At 45.5% G+C, this 18,774-nt stretch overlaps 1 protein-coding gene across 1 annotated transcript; it reads right to left on the reverse strand.

Moving 5' to 3' along the window:
- Positions 1–5,974: 5,974 nt before the first annotated feature.
- LOC120665603 (cyclin-dependent kinase D-1-like) lies at positions 5,975–18,274 on the reverse strand. Its single transcript, XM_039945198.1, has 7 exons — positions 17,916–18,274; positions 16,919–17,217; positions 16,749–16,857; positions 10,812–10,937; positions 7,152–7,387; positions 6,750–7,070; positions 5,975–6,615 (listed from the first exon to the last, which is right to left on the reverse strand). The coding sequence occupies exons 1-7, from the start codon at positions 18,045–18,047 to the stop codon at positions 6,552–6,554; spliced, it is 1,287 nt and encodes a 428-aa protein (XP_039801132.1). The 5' UTR covers positions 18,048–18,274; the 3' UTR covers positions 5,975–6,551.
- Between the last annotated feature and the right edge of the window lie 500 nt (positions 18,275–18,774).

Here is an 18,774-nt window from a genome sequence, read left to right on the forward strand (position 1 = left end):
TATGAGTACATAGCCTATGAACTTAGATATGAGCATTTAAGTTCAATAGAGCATGACTCAATATGCATGAAGCACAATTTATCTAATCACTCTTGTAGAGTTGTTTATTCACATTGATCGTGAGAAACATTCTCTTAGAGTGTTAACTCCACGTGAGACTACAAAAGATAAGCTAGAAAACATGTTAGTCTCAAAATCACAACCTATAGGATGAACTCCCCCTAAAAGTGTGCATTTAGTGTTTGAATCACCAAGCAAAAGTATGCACAAAGTTTTTGACAACAATGGGAAGTTTACCCTATAGCTTGTGCTCATGGTACACATATGAAAAACATACCTTATGAAGTCCGTGTACCATGAAGAGTAATCTTGTGTAGCTTTCTACACACTTATCAAACCATGTAGGTTGCTCATGGGTTAGAGTCATGACACAAACAACCCACCATATATATAACACTAGGAAATGCAATGCAACTATCCTAGCAAAAAGCAATGGAGCTATATGATGCTTGAATTGAACTTTAGCTACCATTACCTTATGGGGGACTTGGGCAACAAATGTCCAAGTGGTGAGCTTAGCTTCTTTGGCTTGAACCTTCACTTCAACTTGTGAGCTAAGCCTCCAAATCCCCCTTAGCCAATCTTGGACTTCAAGTTTCCTTTGGAACCCACACCATTTGAGGCCCCTTTATGTTGATGATGACATCCTTGGGCACCCAAATGGGGCGGTTCCAACTCCTTTCTTGCTTCCCAACCTTGTGAGCAACCACCTTGCCATTTGTTTTCTTCTTGATCACATAAGAGGTGCTATTGCTTTTGTTCCTCCGGTTGGGCTTGGTGTAGATGAGAGAACTCTTGATTGTTAGCTTCTTCTTGTTCTTCTCATCCGAAAGCTTCTTCCTTGGTTGAGGACACTTGTTGGACTTGTGGCCTTCTTTGTGGCACTTAGAGCAAGTCACGGTGGACCCCTTCTCAAGCTTTTTCACCATGTTCTCATGGTTATCTTGAGAAGGTTGGACATTGCTCTCCATGCCTTTACCCTTCAATCTATGCAAGTCCTTTATGAGCCTTTCCACTTCTTGCTTGAGCTCATCATTCTCCTTGGCAATAAGATCATCACATGATTCTACAATAACATTCTCATTGCATTTCTTATTGCAAGGGTTAGAGCAAGAATTATCAATTAAATCAATACAAGAAGTTGAAGCATCTACCCTAGAGATAGGAATTGCACAAGGGATAGTTTGCTTCATTTCCAAAGAGTTATTAGTATCATTAATGTTCTCAAATTTTAATTTGAGCTCTTCATGCTCCTTGCTAAGCAAATTGAATTTGCACATTAAATCATCAAAATTTGTTTCAAGAGAAGCATTTAGATCCTTGAGAGCATTAAGGTTTTTAATTTCTTTTGATTGTCTCTTAATGACTTTTTGGTGCTCATGAACAAGGTCAAGAAGTTCATCAATTGAAGGAGAATCGGAGTCATCATCACTTACATCGCTATTCATACCTTTGGCCATAAGGCAAGTGTTTGATGATGATCCGAAGTTGGTGCGGGTGGTGAATCTCTTGCTTGATTCATCGCTTGAGCTAGCACTTGATTCTTCACCACCACTAACCCATTCACCAAATATGGCAAATGATTCATGCTTGGGCTTCTTCTCCTTCTTTTGTTTGTTCTTTTTGAACTTCTTCTCAACCTTCATAAGTTGATGGTAAGGCCCATCTTTGAGGAAGACCACATAACCCATGGTGTTAATTTCCTTCAAGCATTTGTTCATCTTCTTTACTTGCTTGTAGAGGTAGGGGTTCATTGGCTCTTGATCATCACTTGAGGAGCTTTGGCATGCCTCCTCTTCTTCCTCTTCACTTGAGCTACCTTTGATGGCCATCTTCTTCAACTTCTTGACTTGCTTGCATGCAAGTGCACTATGTGTTGGTGAAGAAGGTGGCGCTCTTGGCTTGATATCATGACGTAGCGCATGGGCTATCACCTTGTTTAGGACTTTATTTGGTGTCATTGTGGTGAGATCTTTCTCATAAAGAATTGTTGTCACCAAATCATAGTCCGGCCTTCTAAGTGAGTGAAGGATCTTGCGAATGAGTTCCAAATCTTCAATTTTCTTCACATCTAAAGAATTAATCTCATTCACAAGAATATTCAACCGTGAGTACATAGTTTCGGCATTTTCATGATCAAATTGCTTGAAACTATTAAGTTTATCAATGAGAACATGATATTTTTCATTTGCAACATCTTTTGTGCCTTCATGGTTCTCACTAATAGTTTTCCATAAATCCTTTGCATTTTCACAAGCAAACACACGGTTGAACACATTTTCACCAAGAGAGTTTAAAATAGCACACTTGGCTATAGCATCGTATTGCCTCTCTTGTTGATTATTGCTTTTAGTTCCTTCACTCGTAACTCCCCAAACATTTAGACCCTTTGCTTGGAGGTGTGATTGCATTAGAATCTTCCATCGTTGGAAGCCCGTGCCATCGAAACGTGGAGGAGGTCCTAGAGAATCCATCCCTTCCCCTAAAAGAGCTAACTCACTAGGCGGTGAAGCCTACCGATCTAATGAGCCGGTAAACACAAATTTGCCAATAGAATTGGCTTTGTTTGTGAAACAAGTGAGTCCCGGCTCTGATACCAATTGAAAGTGATCGGGTGCTCTGATACCACGAGCTTGACTCTGCTGCCATATCGGCTCCGGCCATGGTGGCTCCGATCTCGGCGCCATTCCCAGCGGAGCAAGGCAGGGTGGCAGGGAGGCTGGGCTGGCCCGCAGCCAAGGTAGTCCGCACGGAGTTGGCACGACGATGGCATTACGCAGTCCTTGCATGGGCGGCCTGCAACGGTGAGGTAAGGGGGGTGGCCGGGCGGCACCATGTTCCAGTGGCGGCGGCACGGGTAAGGGTGAGGAATGAGGTTGGGGAGGTCATGGAGGATGCGACGAAGCTTACCGTGTGCTCAGTTCGTGTGGAGGAAGGCCGGAAGATGGAGGTTGATGTGCGGGGTGGAGCTTCGAGTGGCCAACAATGGTGGACGGCGGTAGGGGAGCCGATTCCGGCCAAGGAAGGGGTCGGCCCGGCCTGTTGATGCTTGGCAAAGATGGAGGATGAGGTGGGGTGTCTCTTGGAAGGCGGAATCAAAGCGGGAGCGATAGGGATGGCCGGCACGGCGCTGGCGGTTCTCTCTGCTCCACCCGAGCTGGAGGAGGAAGAAGAGAGGGGGTTTGGGATCGGAATGGGGCGCTGGGGAGAGGATAAGGTCGCGCTCGCTATGGGTGAGGATCGCTGTAGCGGACGACATGTGGAGGTCGTCGGAGCTTTGCTGACAACGGCGAGTAGGCGGCGCTGTGCTCCGACGGTGGGGCCGACAATGACGGCACTGGAGTATTGAGTTGCATGCACCGATCAGTTCAACCCAAAAGGTTAAGCTGATGGGATGAGGTGGGCAATTCACTTATATTACAATACTCCCCCTCACGTGGAGGCTCCCTTAGACCTCAGACGTGGAATAGAAGCGAGCAGCAATTATTTTATTTAATTGTGCTAACCAGGATTCGTACTCGAGACCTCTGGCTTTGATACCATATTGAGTTGCATGCACCGACTAGTTCAACCCAAAAGCTTAAGCTGACGGGGGAGAGGTGGGCAATTCACTTATATTCCAACATGGAGCACCGCGGCCGGGAGAGAGGAGAGAGGAGAGAGAGGGGAAGAAAGAGAGAAATAGAAGAGAGATAAAAAATAAGATGACATTCGGGCTCCATCGCCATGTGTCACCCACATCACCAAAATCATCCAGCAAAATCACCGGATGGTCAAATGTGAACGGTTTTGATACTTGGATGGTCAAAAATACTTGATTTTGAAGTTGTATGACTAAAATCAAACTCAAACGATAGTTGGATGGTCAAAATAGACTTTATCCTTCTAACTTTCCTCGAATCAATCATAGTTGATGCCACCCAACTGATTGCTGGTGTTGCATATTTTCCATCTTATATTAGTATGAAATACACCAGTATTTCTTAGATTTGTCTAGCGGTGTCACTTAGGCCGTTAAACCATCAATTGTCCGTTTTCCCTTGCATATCGTGTCGGTGTCCCTATTGTACCGTTTTGAAGGCTTCAAATAGCCCCTGTTTGAAACAGGGGAAAAGTACAAATCAAGTATGAAGCCAACATACGAAGAAATAGGGACAATGGAGCAATTCACCTTAAGTTAGGGGCAACTTGTTTTCATGAGGAACAAAATGACAATTATACATCTCAAGTGAGGACTGAGGACAGCACGATTCCTTAACTTAGATTTATGTCCCTAAACTTTGCCAAATAACGTGAAAGCATGCTATTTTGGTGTGGACGCTAGCAAGACATGCTATTCTAATTTGAACCCTAACAACGACGTTTTTTTGGGGCGCCCGGGGGGGGGGGGGGGGGGGGAGGCTTCATCTTGATTTTGGTGGGTTCTTTATATACTCATCAAAGGACGTGTTGGACTTGGTAGACAAATGTATGTCGCGGTAGTAAAATTTTGTGATGGATGATATATAAATGCTAAGTAGGCTAATTAACACAAAATCTAAAGGTTTGGACCTCCATGAGCTACTCGCAAGTTTAGGGATATTAATTGTAATTAATAGTTTGGGACTCTTTGATAACATCCTTCGACAAATTTAAGGGCCGGTGTTATATGTTACTCAAATTTTATTTCATTGGATGACAAGTGAATCTTGCAAGTTGAACACTACTCTTATTTGCCCAAACGCCACCGTGCATTTATGTCGTACTGACTAAATTCATCAGTTATAGTTCGGAATTTTTATTGGAAAAACTATTTCGGAAAATTTGAACCCACGTTAACGCCTAAGTGATAATGAGAGAGAGAGAGAAAAAAAGTATCATCAAGAAAAAAAGGTAAATGCGTCATTTTATTAACTCTTCTGGTTTTTTAGGAAGACACCAAAAATGTGTCTCATATCTGATTCATATCAAGAAAAATAATTGGTAGTACAATAGAAGAACAATTGGACACAAGAAGACATAAAGAAAATAAAATTACACCGAAGAGCTCTCTGGTCGCATTCTTCATCGATTGTTCGTCGTCCACCGGAGCTTGAGAAACACATTGAAAAGACAGTAAAGAAAAAGGGCACCTGCAAACGTCATCGCCACACAAGGCTTTGAAGACCGCAAAAACCACTCACTGCTTACAACGAGATCTAAGCAACACATGCTTACAATCTTTCACCACCAAAATAGAGAGTTGAAGAAATCGGATCTTGTCGCAGAACAAATCGAAAGAAGAGGTCGAAACCGCCACAATAAAAAACAACTGCATCTGATGATTCACACACTGCAAAGATCTAACGAGAAGATTCAGATCAACACCCATTTGGCCATCGTCGGTGCCGGAATGGACGTCGTCGAGATAGAGAAAGACCAGAAAGACCTTATTCCAATGCATCATCGTCACCATCACCTCATCGATGTCACCAGAGAACCAAACTCTAAAAAAAACTAATCAGATCTATAAAAAGAATAGGTCCTCGCTTCTCCACCTACCGGCGGCTAGGCCACCGGAGAGGTAGAGGAGGGCCGAGGGGCAGCGGTGGGAGGGCCTGCCGGCGGCAGAAGGTTTTTTTTGGTTGCGTCGGCTCCAAGCGGGTCTGGCTGGTTTACAGGTGTAGAACCGCGCTAGCGCGCTGCAAGCCTTTGCAACAGTAGTGCAACCGCCAATTGACAACCTCAGAAAAGCAATAGCAGTCCCTAACAATCAGGTCCCAAAAATAGGCCAACAATTCGAATGAATTACAAGGCCAACAATTCCATTGTCCCGAAAATAAACCAACAGTCCCATTAGCTAAGCCCCACTCCATGCATCTTTCTCAATAGGATCTCTGTAATACGGTAAGGCAACTCGGTGTAAAAAGAACATACATGCTAATTGCAGGACAGGAAATCAAAACCAAATTTTTACTTTTTCGTCATGCATTTTTTTTACCATCTCACAAGAAGAAATGTCAGATAATGTAAGTTGCTCTTAGCTTCAACAAAAAATCACTGTACTAAGGTGTGCGACTGAAAAATACTCAAAGCTGAGTGTCCATACAATAATTGAAGGGAAATTAACAACAAGAGAGAATTGAGGACCAGATGCTTCAGCACAATCTGTGCAAACACGTGCAGAAACCACACGTTCTAACTGGAGCAAGCTCATGCATCTCAAAAATCACTCTTCCACTCATGGATCCCATAAAAAGCATACAGTTTTAGGAGCCTTCCTTACAGAATTGGTTAGCTATAATGCCCTGTGCACGACTCAGGGAGTCAGGGTAGATCAGAATCATCTCTTCAGTTTCCTCTCCACCAGTGATGCTGACAGCTCAGTCGATTGTGCCAGCATCCTTCGGCGTAGTTTATAACTTGAACACAATCCTCCTTTTTTCAGATAAATAGTGGAACTGTCTCCCAAAGAATATTTTAAAAATCAACATGCCAGTAAGAAAAGAATGGTGCATGCAAACTTGTTTCTTTTACTCTGCATATCCAAATTCTGGATCCATATCAAGTTTTCGTTTCAAATGAGACTTGTCAGCACTGCAAAACAGGAGATTGACACGTTCAATTATGAAGAGAGATAAGTACAGAAAAAAAAATATGCATATAGAACAGATGCATTGCTCATAAATACATTGATACAAGTTTTACTCAGCAAGGTTAGTGTTGTTTACCTGTTCAATGTTGGCCTAGGAGCAGGTCGTGTGCCAAACACAGCTCCAACATCAACTGACATTGGAATTCTAGAACTATGACTGGACATCTCATCAGTGTGCCTTGTCCCAGAAGGACGCTCATCCACTTTATCTGCCCTGTGCATATTACCTTCCAGACCTTCATGTGCTGTCACCCTCCGTAACTTTCTTGGCGGGGAGAGCACCACTGGGCCATCCTGCAGGTTCAGGTCAGGTATCTTGTTATTCCCTGAATCTCCTTTCTGGCATGGTCTTGGAAGCTGTGATGGTCTTGTTGGAGCTGGTAACGATGAAAAGTACCTTAAGGAAACATAAACATGGTTGTCATGCATACAAGCAGAAGAATGAAACTTGAGTTTCCAATCAGTCATATTGTAATACCTGTGTTCTAGAGCCTGCTGGGCTGTGATTCTTGCTTTTGGGTCATATGTTAACATTTTTGACAGAAGATCCAAAGCATCATCACTGGCCATCGGTAATAATGTACGTAGTGGAGGAGCAGCAACATATTGATATTCAACATAATCTGGAAGATAAGCCATCTCAGGCCATTGAGAAGGCTTTGGGGTCCCCAATGCTGCAAAAATCTTCCCAAGTTGATCAATGTCGCTAGAACCCTGCAAAAAATAACCTTTATGTGTCACTAACATAATATGATTGCTACCCATTGACTTTAATATAGTTCAGTTTCAACATCTAGGTACACTGTTAAACAAGAAAAACCAAAGCACGGTTCTTGGTAGTGCTAGCTCTACAGTTTAGTAAAAATCAACGGCTGGACATCAGTAAACCTAGCCTAGGATTTTGTTTCTCATTCAAATCATTTAAATCATTTTCAGTTTAAATTTCTTGATGCTAGAATAAAGAGAAATATGACCCTATATTAAACTAAGGAGTGCTGCTCGCTTCGTGGGAGGCATGCCTCATGCCCATGCTTTGCTTTGCTGGTTCAACTCTCCTGGCAAGCAGAGAGTGCGTGCGTGTGTGCGTCTCTCTCTCTCTCTCTCTCTCTCTCTCTCTCTCTATATATATATATATATATATATATATATATATATATTCATTTTCAAATGGTGAGAACCATATGTGATATGTCAGTAAAACAAATTTGAGAATATATATATATTCATTTTCAAATGGTGAGAACCATATGTGATATGTCAGTAAAACAAATTTGAGAAAACAACACCTCAAGCAGGGGTCAAACAAGGACAAGGTGAGAAGAACTGCAATATAGTGTTGTTTTAATACTTTTTAAAAATCTTAAATATTATTAATTTCAAACAAAAGTGGAAACTGTTGGGCAGTTTAAATTTTTGCCAGGACTACCCAGTAAGGGCCTAAATGGCAAAGATTTTGAAGAATCATCATTAACACTATTTCTATGTCATAACAGAATATTCTCCCTATTACTCCCTCTCTTTTTGCAAATCACTTAGTGTCTACTACTCTAGTGGCACATGTGCAAAAAGGGTCAGATACACCAATGAATTGCAGAAAATAAAGCCATTAACACGAAGGATCCTTAAGAATTTTAAAAAGAACCAAACCCACGATCCATTTGCAAGAATTCTAGTCAAGTGGTAACTGAACTCAAAACATTTAGTTGACTTCTAAATAATCAATTGAAGGAAGTTTTAGGTTACAACATTTATAAGTACTTAGAATTTTTTTACTGAAAACACTTCCATTGAAAAAGGTTTATATTTTTAAAAGCGACTATTATATGGAAACAGATAAATCTAAGAAACATTTCAATCAGCTGCAATTTTACACCCAAAAAGCTGCAGAAAGTAACAAGCTCACATGTAAGGTGCAACAAGATTTCTTTCCTCGTATGGATTAAGGAACCTTCATACCAGGTCATATCAACTTTCGACAAGCAATTGAACTTCCTAATATAAACCAAAATCAACACCTCTTCAGCTACTAAGAACTTGACTTCGACAAAAAATAAACTCATAACAGTACTGGACATCTGTTATCTACACCTTGTGTAACAGACATATTTGTACTTTTTACTGTACACTTCTAGAGATTAAAGAACAAGTGATAATCACTAGATGCTTTTGCACAACCTTATTTGCAGATATATATTTACATAATGCATATATATGGACTATTGGAGGATTCTTTTGAACTGTATAAAGTGAAATCTCTGACTAGGTACCATCTACACGATGTCCTCCCCATGAGAGAAAGGAACGTGTGTGCGCGCATGGACAGGGGGTGGGGATGTTGTTTGGGGGGATTGGGGGGGGCATATTTATTCCACATGCGGTTCAAACTTTCTGGGTAATAGTATAGTCAAGACATATAGGATCAAATTAATAATCGAGATTCCCTGCAGGAACACAAGAAAATAGACTGCTAAAGCTGGGATAATAAAATGCTTTGCCATTTATTCTATACTAGATGGCAGATTTAGTCCCAAACAAGTTGGGGTAGGCTCGAGTTGAAACCAGCTGGGTCAATAAATGGTTGGTCATGTCTTCTAAATGGCAGATCGAGTCCACAAAATTTTAAATTCAATGCAGAATTATAACTATTAAGCAAGTAAAAACTTGATTTTTCAAATTTACAAGCACCCAACAAATTTTCACTACCTAGTATTGTTAAGGGTATAAGTGTCATTGTACTAGTCTAGGGTTTGGGGTCTCCTCTTGTATATGTAGCCCTTTGGGCCTCTCTCAATACCGACATACCTCTTGTATATGTAGCCCTTTGGGCCTCTCTCAATACAGACATACAGCTCAAGTCTCTCCTTCTCCCATCTGTGACATGTTAAGGGTATAAGTGTCATTGTACTAGTCTAGGGTTTGGGGTCTCCTCTTGTATATGTAGCCATTTGGGCCTCTCTCAATACAGACATACAGTTCAAGTCTCTCCTTCCTTCTCCCATTCGTGACAAGAATAGCACTTCTCTCTTTTTCAAGAGGAGGGGGGGGGGTACATTACTCTCAGCTCGATGCTTCTGTACGCACAGAACAGGAAAACAAAATGCACTAAAAACAATAATTTACAACAAAACCTTTTACTCCAAATCAAGTTAGGGCAGGCTGCATCTGAAACCCATCAAAAATACAATGAATAGTTCTCCATAAAAAGAGTTTGGTAGCTCTTGCAGACAATGCATGACAGGCCTCAGATCACATGCTGCAATGATTCACCTTCCAGAGAACACAAATGCTACTACAAAGAAACAGCACAATAGCGAGAACCTGGATAAGTGCTACAATGGTACTTCACACACACAGTTTCAAATAATATAATTGGTTCAAGAGATGGAAAGGAAAGAAACAAGAAAGGACCGATATAGCTTTGCAAGAAAGCATAATCCCACAGAATTTTTTCTATTGCTAGGAACTCTCTTTTTTCTTTTTCTTTCGTTTTCTTTTGCTCCTTTACCTTTTTTTACCTTATCTCATGTAATAGTGTTGGGTTTTACCTCTAGTCTACCCCCAACTTGCTTATAGGTACAGAAGGAGTAATTTTGTTCATAACATTTAATGATAGAAAAAGGAAGAAATTGATATCAGTATAGCCTTGTGCGGCCTTCTGTTGAACCCAGATACAAAATCAAACCAGCCAATGACTAGTTCAGACTACAGCAACCATAACTAGTTCAGACTACAGCAACCCAATTTAACAAAAATTAGAGTCAGGCTTAATACACCTGAAGCTACCTAAATGGGTTGCTAAAATGCTAGGATTGTGTGGCTGGGTGCAACTAAATTCCCGTTTTACACAACCTAGTCAGAGCCCTCAGAGAGGCAATTACAGTGTTTGACCTAATTAATTATTTAGCAGTTCAAAGCAAGGTTGACTGTAGCATCAATCCTATCACTTAACAAGGAACAGACAGTTTTCCATTTTTTTCCAATCAAAACAATAGTCTAGTCCTGGTACGTGCAGTTAAATCAATAAACAAATAATCTTAGCCATGGACATAAAATTCTGAGCATAGAAATTTTTCTTGGTCTATAATAGAATGGAATGAACAACAAATTATTCCATCAAAAGAATTGAGATGATAATAACCGGGAGAAAGGCTCGGCGACTGAGCAGTTCAGCAAAAATACATCCAGCAGCCCAAATATCCACTGCAGATCCGTACTGCTTCGAGCCAAATAATAATTCTGGTGCTCGGTACCACCGTGCAAAGACCTACATGTTAAAAAAAGTTAACATTAAAGTGCTCACCAGAACCAGGATAAATAAATCTAGTTAAAGGAATGAAATATACGGGAAATGCAGTGAGGTAAATAAAACTAACGGTAACTGCGCAGCACAGAGAATTAGAGTCTGTCCTTGACTGTGATATGGCTTGAGGATTGAGGCACGGATAGCAGATTGATAAGCCCTAGCTCGCCCTCGCTTGAGGCTCTGAGCACAAGGATTAACTTACTGCATAAAAACCCTAATGAGCCGCAGCCCTTACAATTTATAGTCTCACAAATAAACAATAACTTCCTAAATTACAGCCGAATAAAAAGGAAATAAAAACAAACTACTATGCTGCGGCTTCCTTCTTCTTGCGCTGGTACTTCTTGACAAAGAAAGTGTCCACAACACTCCCCCCCCCCCCCCCGACCGAAAAGCTCGTCCTCGAGGCTTGAATGAAGGGTACTTCTCCTTGAATTCTGTCAGCGGCTCCCAAGTTGCTTCAGCTGGACTGCGCCCCTCCCATTGGATCAACAAATCCCAAGAATTACGAGCTGGAGTTGCACGAAGAACCTTAGCCGGCACTGGAAAGACCCAGCCATTAGCAATGGGAGGAAGAACAGCAATGGACGCCGGCGGATCGCCATGGTACTTCTTCAAGAACACCACGTGGAAGATGTCATGAATATGCGCCTTAGGAGGACGGCGCAGGCGATATGCCACTGACCCAATCCTTTCCAACACCTAAAAAGGGCCATAGAACCGCGGCGCTAGCTTCCCTTTGGAACCATCTGTAATGCCAACTGCTGAATGCTGATGCAGCCTTAACCATACCCATTCATCCACCTCAAAAGCCACCTCACGATGCAATTTGTCATGAGAAGTTTTCATGTAATCTTATGTTGAAGCAGGCGCTCCCTGATTTCTGAAATGAATTCGCCACAGTGCTGCAACTGTTTGTCTACTGCCACCACTCGTGCCAGACCCGGCTGATATGAGGCCAAGGCCGGAAGCTCACGGCCATACACCATCTGAAGCGGCGTCGTGCGCAGCGCTGACTGATGATGTGTTGAAACAATATTCCGCCCAGGGAAGCCAACGAAGCCAGCTGCGTGGACGATCACAGGCAAGGCAACGCAGGTACACGCCAAGGACTCGGTTTGCCACTTCGGATTGCCCGTCGGTCTGCGGCCGAAATGCAGAACTAAGGCGTAACTTGACACTAGCCAATTTGAAGAGCTCCGTCCAGAGAGCACTGGTGAACACCGGGTCTCGGTCACTGACGATGGATGATGGAAAACCATGAAGGCGGACTATGTTATCAAAGAAAGCCTGGGCGACAGTGAGAGTCGTGTATGGATGACCAAGTGGTACAAAATGAGCTATCTTAGAGAAACAGTCGACGACCGTCAGCACCACTGATTTACCTCCAACTTTAGGAAACTCCTCCACGAAATCCATGGCGATGTCACTCCACACCATTGAAGGAACATCGAGCGGCTGAAGCAAACCCCCTGGATGCAAATGTTCTGTCTTGTTCCGCTGGCAAACCAAGCAACCTTTGATGAACTCCCGTACAAGCTTTGAAGCCCTTGGACTGTAGAACGAGGAGCGTAGGCAAACCAACGTTTTCTAGATGCCCTCATGACCAGCGCCATGTGCATGTTCCAGTAGTTGCGGCCAGAACGTGGAGGACTCTGGAACAAAATTTTTGCCTTGATGCAGGACAAAATCATCCACCACAGACCACTCCGTGCCTGCATTTCCTGCTGCAATCTCTTGCCATTTAGAAACCACTTCAGGGAGAGAAAGCGACTCCTGCTTGAACGCCTCGAACAGCTCAAACTCCGGGCTGGAGATCACACAGGTTGCTGCGTGCGACCCATGCTCATCACGCCGCGACAGGGCATCAGCCGCGGCATTCAGTTTGCCCGGCTTGTACTCCACCTGAAAGCTGTAGCCAAATAGCTTGCTTACCCATGTATGTTGTGGGATGGTGGCAAGTCGTTGGTCCAAGAGATGCTTGAGGCTGCAATGATCCGTTCGGACGATGAACTCCCGCGTCCAGAGATAAGGCCTCCAATGACGAACGGCCTGCACGAGGCCGATGAGTTCGCGCTCGTATGCCGCCAGCTTGGCGTGCTGAGGGGCGACCGAGCGGCTGAAGAAAGCGATCGGGCCGTCGCCTTGAAGAACAGCGCCAAACCCGATGCCGGATGCATCGCAGTCGACGATGAAGGGCTTGTCGAAGTCTGGGAGTTGGAGAACCGGCGCCGTCGTGAGCGCCTGTTTGAGCGCATCGAAGGCCTCTGTCGCCGCCGACGACCATAGGAACGCCTCCCGTTTGAGGAGGGCTGTGAGCGGCGCCGCAATGACGCCGTAATTGTTAATGAAGCGGCGGTAGTAGCCCGTAAGCCCGAGGAAGCCTCGCATCGCCTTGACCGAGCGGGGAAGAGGCCAAGCTTGTACCGCACTGACCTTGTCAGTGTCCATCGCCACCACCCCGTCAGCGATGACGTGCCCCAAGTAGTGGATCCGTTGCTCCCCAAAGGAGCACTTGGAGCGCTTGAGTACGAGGCTGTGCTCCCTTAAGGCAAGGAAGACAGCACGGACGTGTTGCAGGTGCTCCGACCAGGTCCTACTGAAAACGAGAATATCTTCAAAGAAAACAAAGACGCACCGCCGAAGGAATGGCTGCAGCACTGCATTCATCAACGCTTGAAAGGTCGATGGAGCGCTGGTGAAACCAAATGGCATCACGAGGAACTCAAAGTGCCCGTGATGAGTTCTGAATGCGGTCTTGGCGATGTCATCAGGGTGCATACAAACTTGATGATATCCGCTGCGCAAGTCTAGCTTGGTGAAGAAGACTGCACCCTTGAGCTTGTCCAACAATTCTTCAACAATGGGTATGGGGAACTTGTTGCGCACCGTCTTGCTGTTCAAGGCGCGATAGTCCACACAGAATCGCCAGGAGCCGTCGCGTTTGCGAACCAACAGGACCGGTGAGGAGAAGGCCGACGTGCTCTGTCGGATGATGCCTTGCACCAGCATCGCCTTGCATTGAGCTTCAATCTCATCTTTTAGCAGCTGAGCGTAGCGGTAAGGGCATACTGCCACCGGTGAGGTTCCTGGAAGGAGATGAATCCGGTGGTCGAACGTGCGCGGTGGCGGGAGACCCTTGGGCTCGGCAAACAGATCAGCAAACTCATCAAGAAGGGCGGTCAGGAAGTCGTGAGCTGTGGTGATCTGTACACGCGGGCTGAGCTGGTTGCGGACGCCGCGCCACAGGACACAGTGGTCATGTCTCTAGAACACCATGGCGAGGTTGGTGAAGTCCCAGAGTATCGGGCCAAGCGAGCGGAGCCAATCGCAGCCAAGCACGATGCCGAACCAGCCGAGAGGGATGACGAAAAGATCCACGGTGAACTCTTCTTTGTCGATGACTAGGCGCACTGCCTTGCATAGGCCCGAGGAGGCCCACACGATCGCCATTGGCCACGCCGACGGAGAGGCCGGGGCGTGGACCCGGCATGAGGCCAAGACAGTGCGCCAGGGACTCATCGATGAACAAATGAGTCGATCTGGAGTCCACCAGGGCCGTAGCGGGTGCGTCGCGGATGTGAGCGACCAGCTGTAGGGTCGCGTTCGCCTGGATGCCGGTGATGGCCGCCACCGATTTCTGCAAGTCATCGTCGGACTCACTACCGGCCGGCGAGTCGTCGTCGGGAGACAACTCGAGGAGGTAGATGCCCTTGCTGGTGCAGTGTTTGAGATGGTCGCGGGAGAACTTCTCTGGGCAATTGAAACAGAGGCCATCGAGGCGGCACTGGGCCATCTCCTCCGGAGATAGGCGTTTGAATCGCCCATCCGGGATGGTCGCCGGCTTGGTCGGGGCGCCGGACGATGCTGGTGTCGAGCCCGATGCACCGGTCGGAGGCGGCGTCATGGAGGGCGGCGTCGACGCACGCTGGGAGGGGCGCGGCGGAAGACGGCTGCCGGCGGCGGGCAACTCTGTGGAAGCGGCCTGACGGCGTTCGAACGCGCACGCCAAGGCCATGGCCTCCTCCAGCGTAGTTGGCTTCGCGAGTTCGACGTCGGTGCTCAAGGGTTGTTGGAGCCCGGCCGAGAAAATCGCGATCTGCTGTGATTCCGTGACGCCTTCACAGCGCACTAGGACCAGGAACTTATCTTGGTACTCATCGACAGTCGTGGTGCGGCGCAGATGCGTGAGTTCGCCAAGCGGATTGCTGCGAAGCGGCGGACCGAAAAGGCGATTGATGCCGTCGACGAACTGCGTCCACGTCGGAACGCCCTAGTTTTGCTCGAGGCGATAGTACCATTGGCTTGCAGCGCCCTGGAGATAGAACGCTGCCGTCGGGACCTTGAGATGGTCCGACGTGCCATAGGCACGGAAGAATTGCTCCCCTTTGTGCAGCCATGTAATAGGGTCGTCGGAGCCGTCGAACTTGGGGAAGCGCAGCTTGTGGATCAGCGCCGGCGTAGGTCCAGACGCCGAGGAGGCGTCGGTGTCGAAGCGGCCCTGCCGATCCAAAACCTGAGTCTGGACATTCTTGATGGACGTCGAGAGGCGGCGGAGCTCCTGCCGAAAGTCCGCCATGTCGGTGTCCAGTTTCTTGCCGTTGTCACCGACGAGCTTTACGAGTTTGTCAACCACCTCGTCGAGGATCGCCTTGGTGATGGGAGTGTCGTTGTCGTCGGCCATGGCGGGGATGCGATGAGGGTTAGCGGCGCGCTGGGGAAGGTGGGGCTGTGGTGGGCGGCGGAGTGCAGATTAGGCCAAGAAGGATCCCTACACTGATACCAGAGTTGATATGGCTTGAGGATTGAGGCACGGATAGCAGATTGATAAGCCCTAGCTCGCCCTCGCTTGAGGCTCTGAGCACAAGGATTAACTTTACTGCATAAAAACCCTAATGAGCCGCAGCCCTTACAATTTATATAGTCTCACAAATAAACAATAACTTCCTAAATTACAGCCGAATAAAAAGGAAATAAAACAAACTACTATGCTGCGGCTTCCTCCTTGCGCTGGTACTTCTTGCCAAAGAAAGTGTCCACAACAGACTGTGTATTACATAATGCTACTGAATAGGGTCTATGATTAGCGGAACTCCAGGTGAAATGTATTGCTCAGATGAAAATCAGTGATGGTGCTTATGTAGGAAAATGATGTCCTTTGCAAATGAATAATATACTTAGCAGCTAGCACCTTTCCTAATTAACATTTTTTTTAATTGGTTCATGCAAGGAGAACAGCAATCTAAAAGCTCATATATGTAGGATGTCGACAAAGGTATCCTGGTAATAAAATAATATCTTCCTCACATGAATGTATTTTTTTCTCTTTACAACAGTACAGCATTTCACTACTTAAGAATCTCATCGCAGTTGCATGGATACTTTGCTGGCTTAAGATATTGAATCACTTGCATTAGCAGATAATTTCTACTGGAAGGGCTCAAAATAAAGTTCAAAAATAGGTACAGTTAACAAATCACAAAAAAAACTAGCATAAGTTTACACACCTGACACATTCTGATTATTACTGTTCTTTCAAAGGAATTAAATAGGATCAACAAATATTGGCATGCATGTGTTGTGTTTTTCCTTAGTTAAAAAGAAAACTAAAGGCATTTATCACAAATGTCCAGAGGAATCGAAGGTATACATTGCATAAGAAACTATAACAATGCAGGAGGTGCTCTAGGTGAACCTTGCTTCTGCGACCAGCTACTGAGATCAGATTACAATTGACTGCATGCATATATAAACAAGACTATAAAAGATAACCTGGTGAGTGAAGTTCCTTCCTGGACTTCCAAACATACGTGCCAGACCAAAGTCAGCAAGCTTGAGCTGCCCATCAGCACCGATGAGTAAATTATTTGGTTTCATGTCCCTGCAACACAGCTCGTCAAATGCTATTTTCATCAAAAGGGAATTACCAATATAGAATGTACCTGTGCAACACCCATTTCTTGTGGCAGAAAGCTAGACCTTTCAACATCATCTGGGCATATGATTTTGTGTCAGCTGGAGATAATACAATGTGTTTAGCTTTTATGACAGCTTCCAGATCAGTTTCCATGAGCTCAAATACAAGGTGCAGGCTATCTTTGTAAGCGAAACAATCAATCAGCTCTATAATATTAGGATCTTTCAGCTCCTTCAGTAGTTTAATTTCCCTCAATGCTGTGAAGTTGACACCGTCCTTCTTCTCCCTCATCAGGATTTTCTTTATCGCGACTGTATTTTCAGTCTGAAAAGAAACGGCATCTCATGAATAAAAAAGGTTAAGCAGAAAGAAAAACTACAGAAAGAAAAACTACTACAAATCTGAGTGAGCATCAACAACAGCCGGGAGACTAAATTGTGGCAACTGGCAAGGCTAAATTCACAGGCGCTTATACTTCCCTGAGAACAGAATAAACCGTAACAATGCTAAATATGCAAGTCCTGATACTTAAGACTAGTGAGAACACACCCCACATCTGTTGTCACCCTTAGATACCTGGAATACACAAATACACGAGTCCACCAATTTTTTAAAAAAATTTGGTTTCTAACAAACGGCCGAATACAGCCTCCTAACTATCCCTTTCCCATCAAAGAGATAACACCTGCAGCTTCACTACAAGTGAGATACCAAAACTAAAGCTCAACCCGTCACAGTGTGGACACGGGCAGCTCAATCAACACAGACGAACGCTACATCAAATCACATATTGTACTTCTCATCAGACCGAATCGCACTAGAACCACCCGAGCAAATCGAAAGCCAAGCTGCAACCATTCAGCGACGCCAATTCACGAGGTACGCCGTCCAAAACCCACTATCCCCTAAGCTCCGACCCCAAGCCAGACAGATCGAACTAACCAGGCTGTAATTCTCGAGTGGTGGCCGCCTGCAGATCAGCGCGGGGAGGGTTTACGAAAGGGATGTAGGAAGGGGCGAACCTTGGTGTCGATGGCCTTGTTGACGACTCCATACGTGCCCTGGCCGATCGTTGCGCCCTTCAAGTAGCGGTTCACCAACAGCTTCCCGACCGAGTCGTCGTCCCCCCCGCCGCTGTTGGCGGCGCTCTCCATGGGAGCGGGTCCCCGCTGCCTCCGCCACCCCCAGGAGGGCGGCGGCGCGTCTGATTGGGGCGGCGTGCGCGGGGCCCAGCCGCGCGGAGGCGGCGGCGCGGTAGAAGGGAGCGCGCGGCTGGGCGAGACGAGGGGGAGGCGGGCGGCGGCGCGAGCGGGTCCGGGCTTTCGGCTGCGCTGCCGTTCGGCGTTCGGGCACCGGGGAAGAATTGATTTTGGTTTCCGTTCACTTTATTGATTCCGGCTCTCAAGCCTCTTGTTTAGTGGTAAAGTTCAAAATTTAAAAAAAAAATTCGACACCTGTATAAAGACTTAAATTTAGACAAAATAAAAAATATATTACACAATTTGTCTGTAAATCGCGAGACGAATCTAATGAACCTAATTAGACCGTAATTAGACACTAAATTGCTACAGTAACGCTACAGTGAGCCTTTAAATCACGAGATGAATCTAATGCTCTTGTCTAAGCCAAACGTCCTCCTGCTTTTCTTTTTTTTAAGCACCCAGGAGCACTGGGGAATCATTTAAGAACTCAATTGGGCACCCACGTTGACCGCGCGCTCAACGCAGATGGGCTGCCGAGAAATCCAAGAATGCGCCTGCCGGGGTTTACACACGCTGCTGCTGCTTGGCTGCGAGGGATTCGTTGCTGTGGGCCATTATTTAGAGTAGCTACAGTACCGTTTACAAAGAAAATTGGCTATTATTATAAAAAAAATTGGCC

The sequence above is a fragment of the Panicum virgatum genome, chromosome 3N (assembly GCF_016808335.1).
Source record: "Panicum virgatum strain AP13 chromosome 3N, P.virgatum_v5, whole genome shotgun sequence".
NCBI lineage: Eukaryota > Viridiplantae > Streptophyta > Magnoliopsida > Poales > Poaceae > Panicum > Panicum virgatum.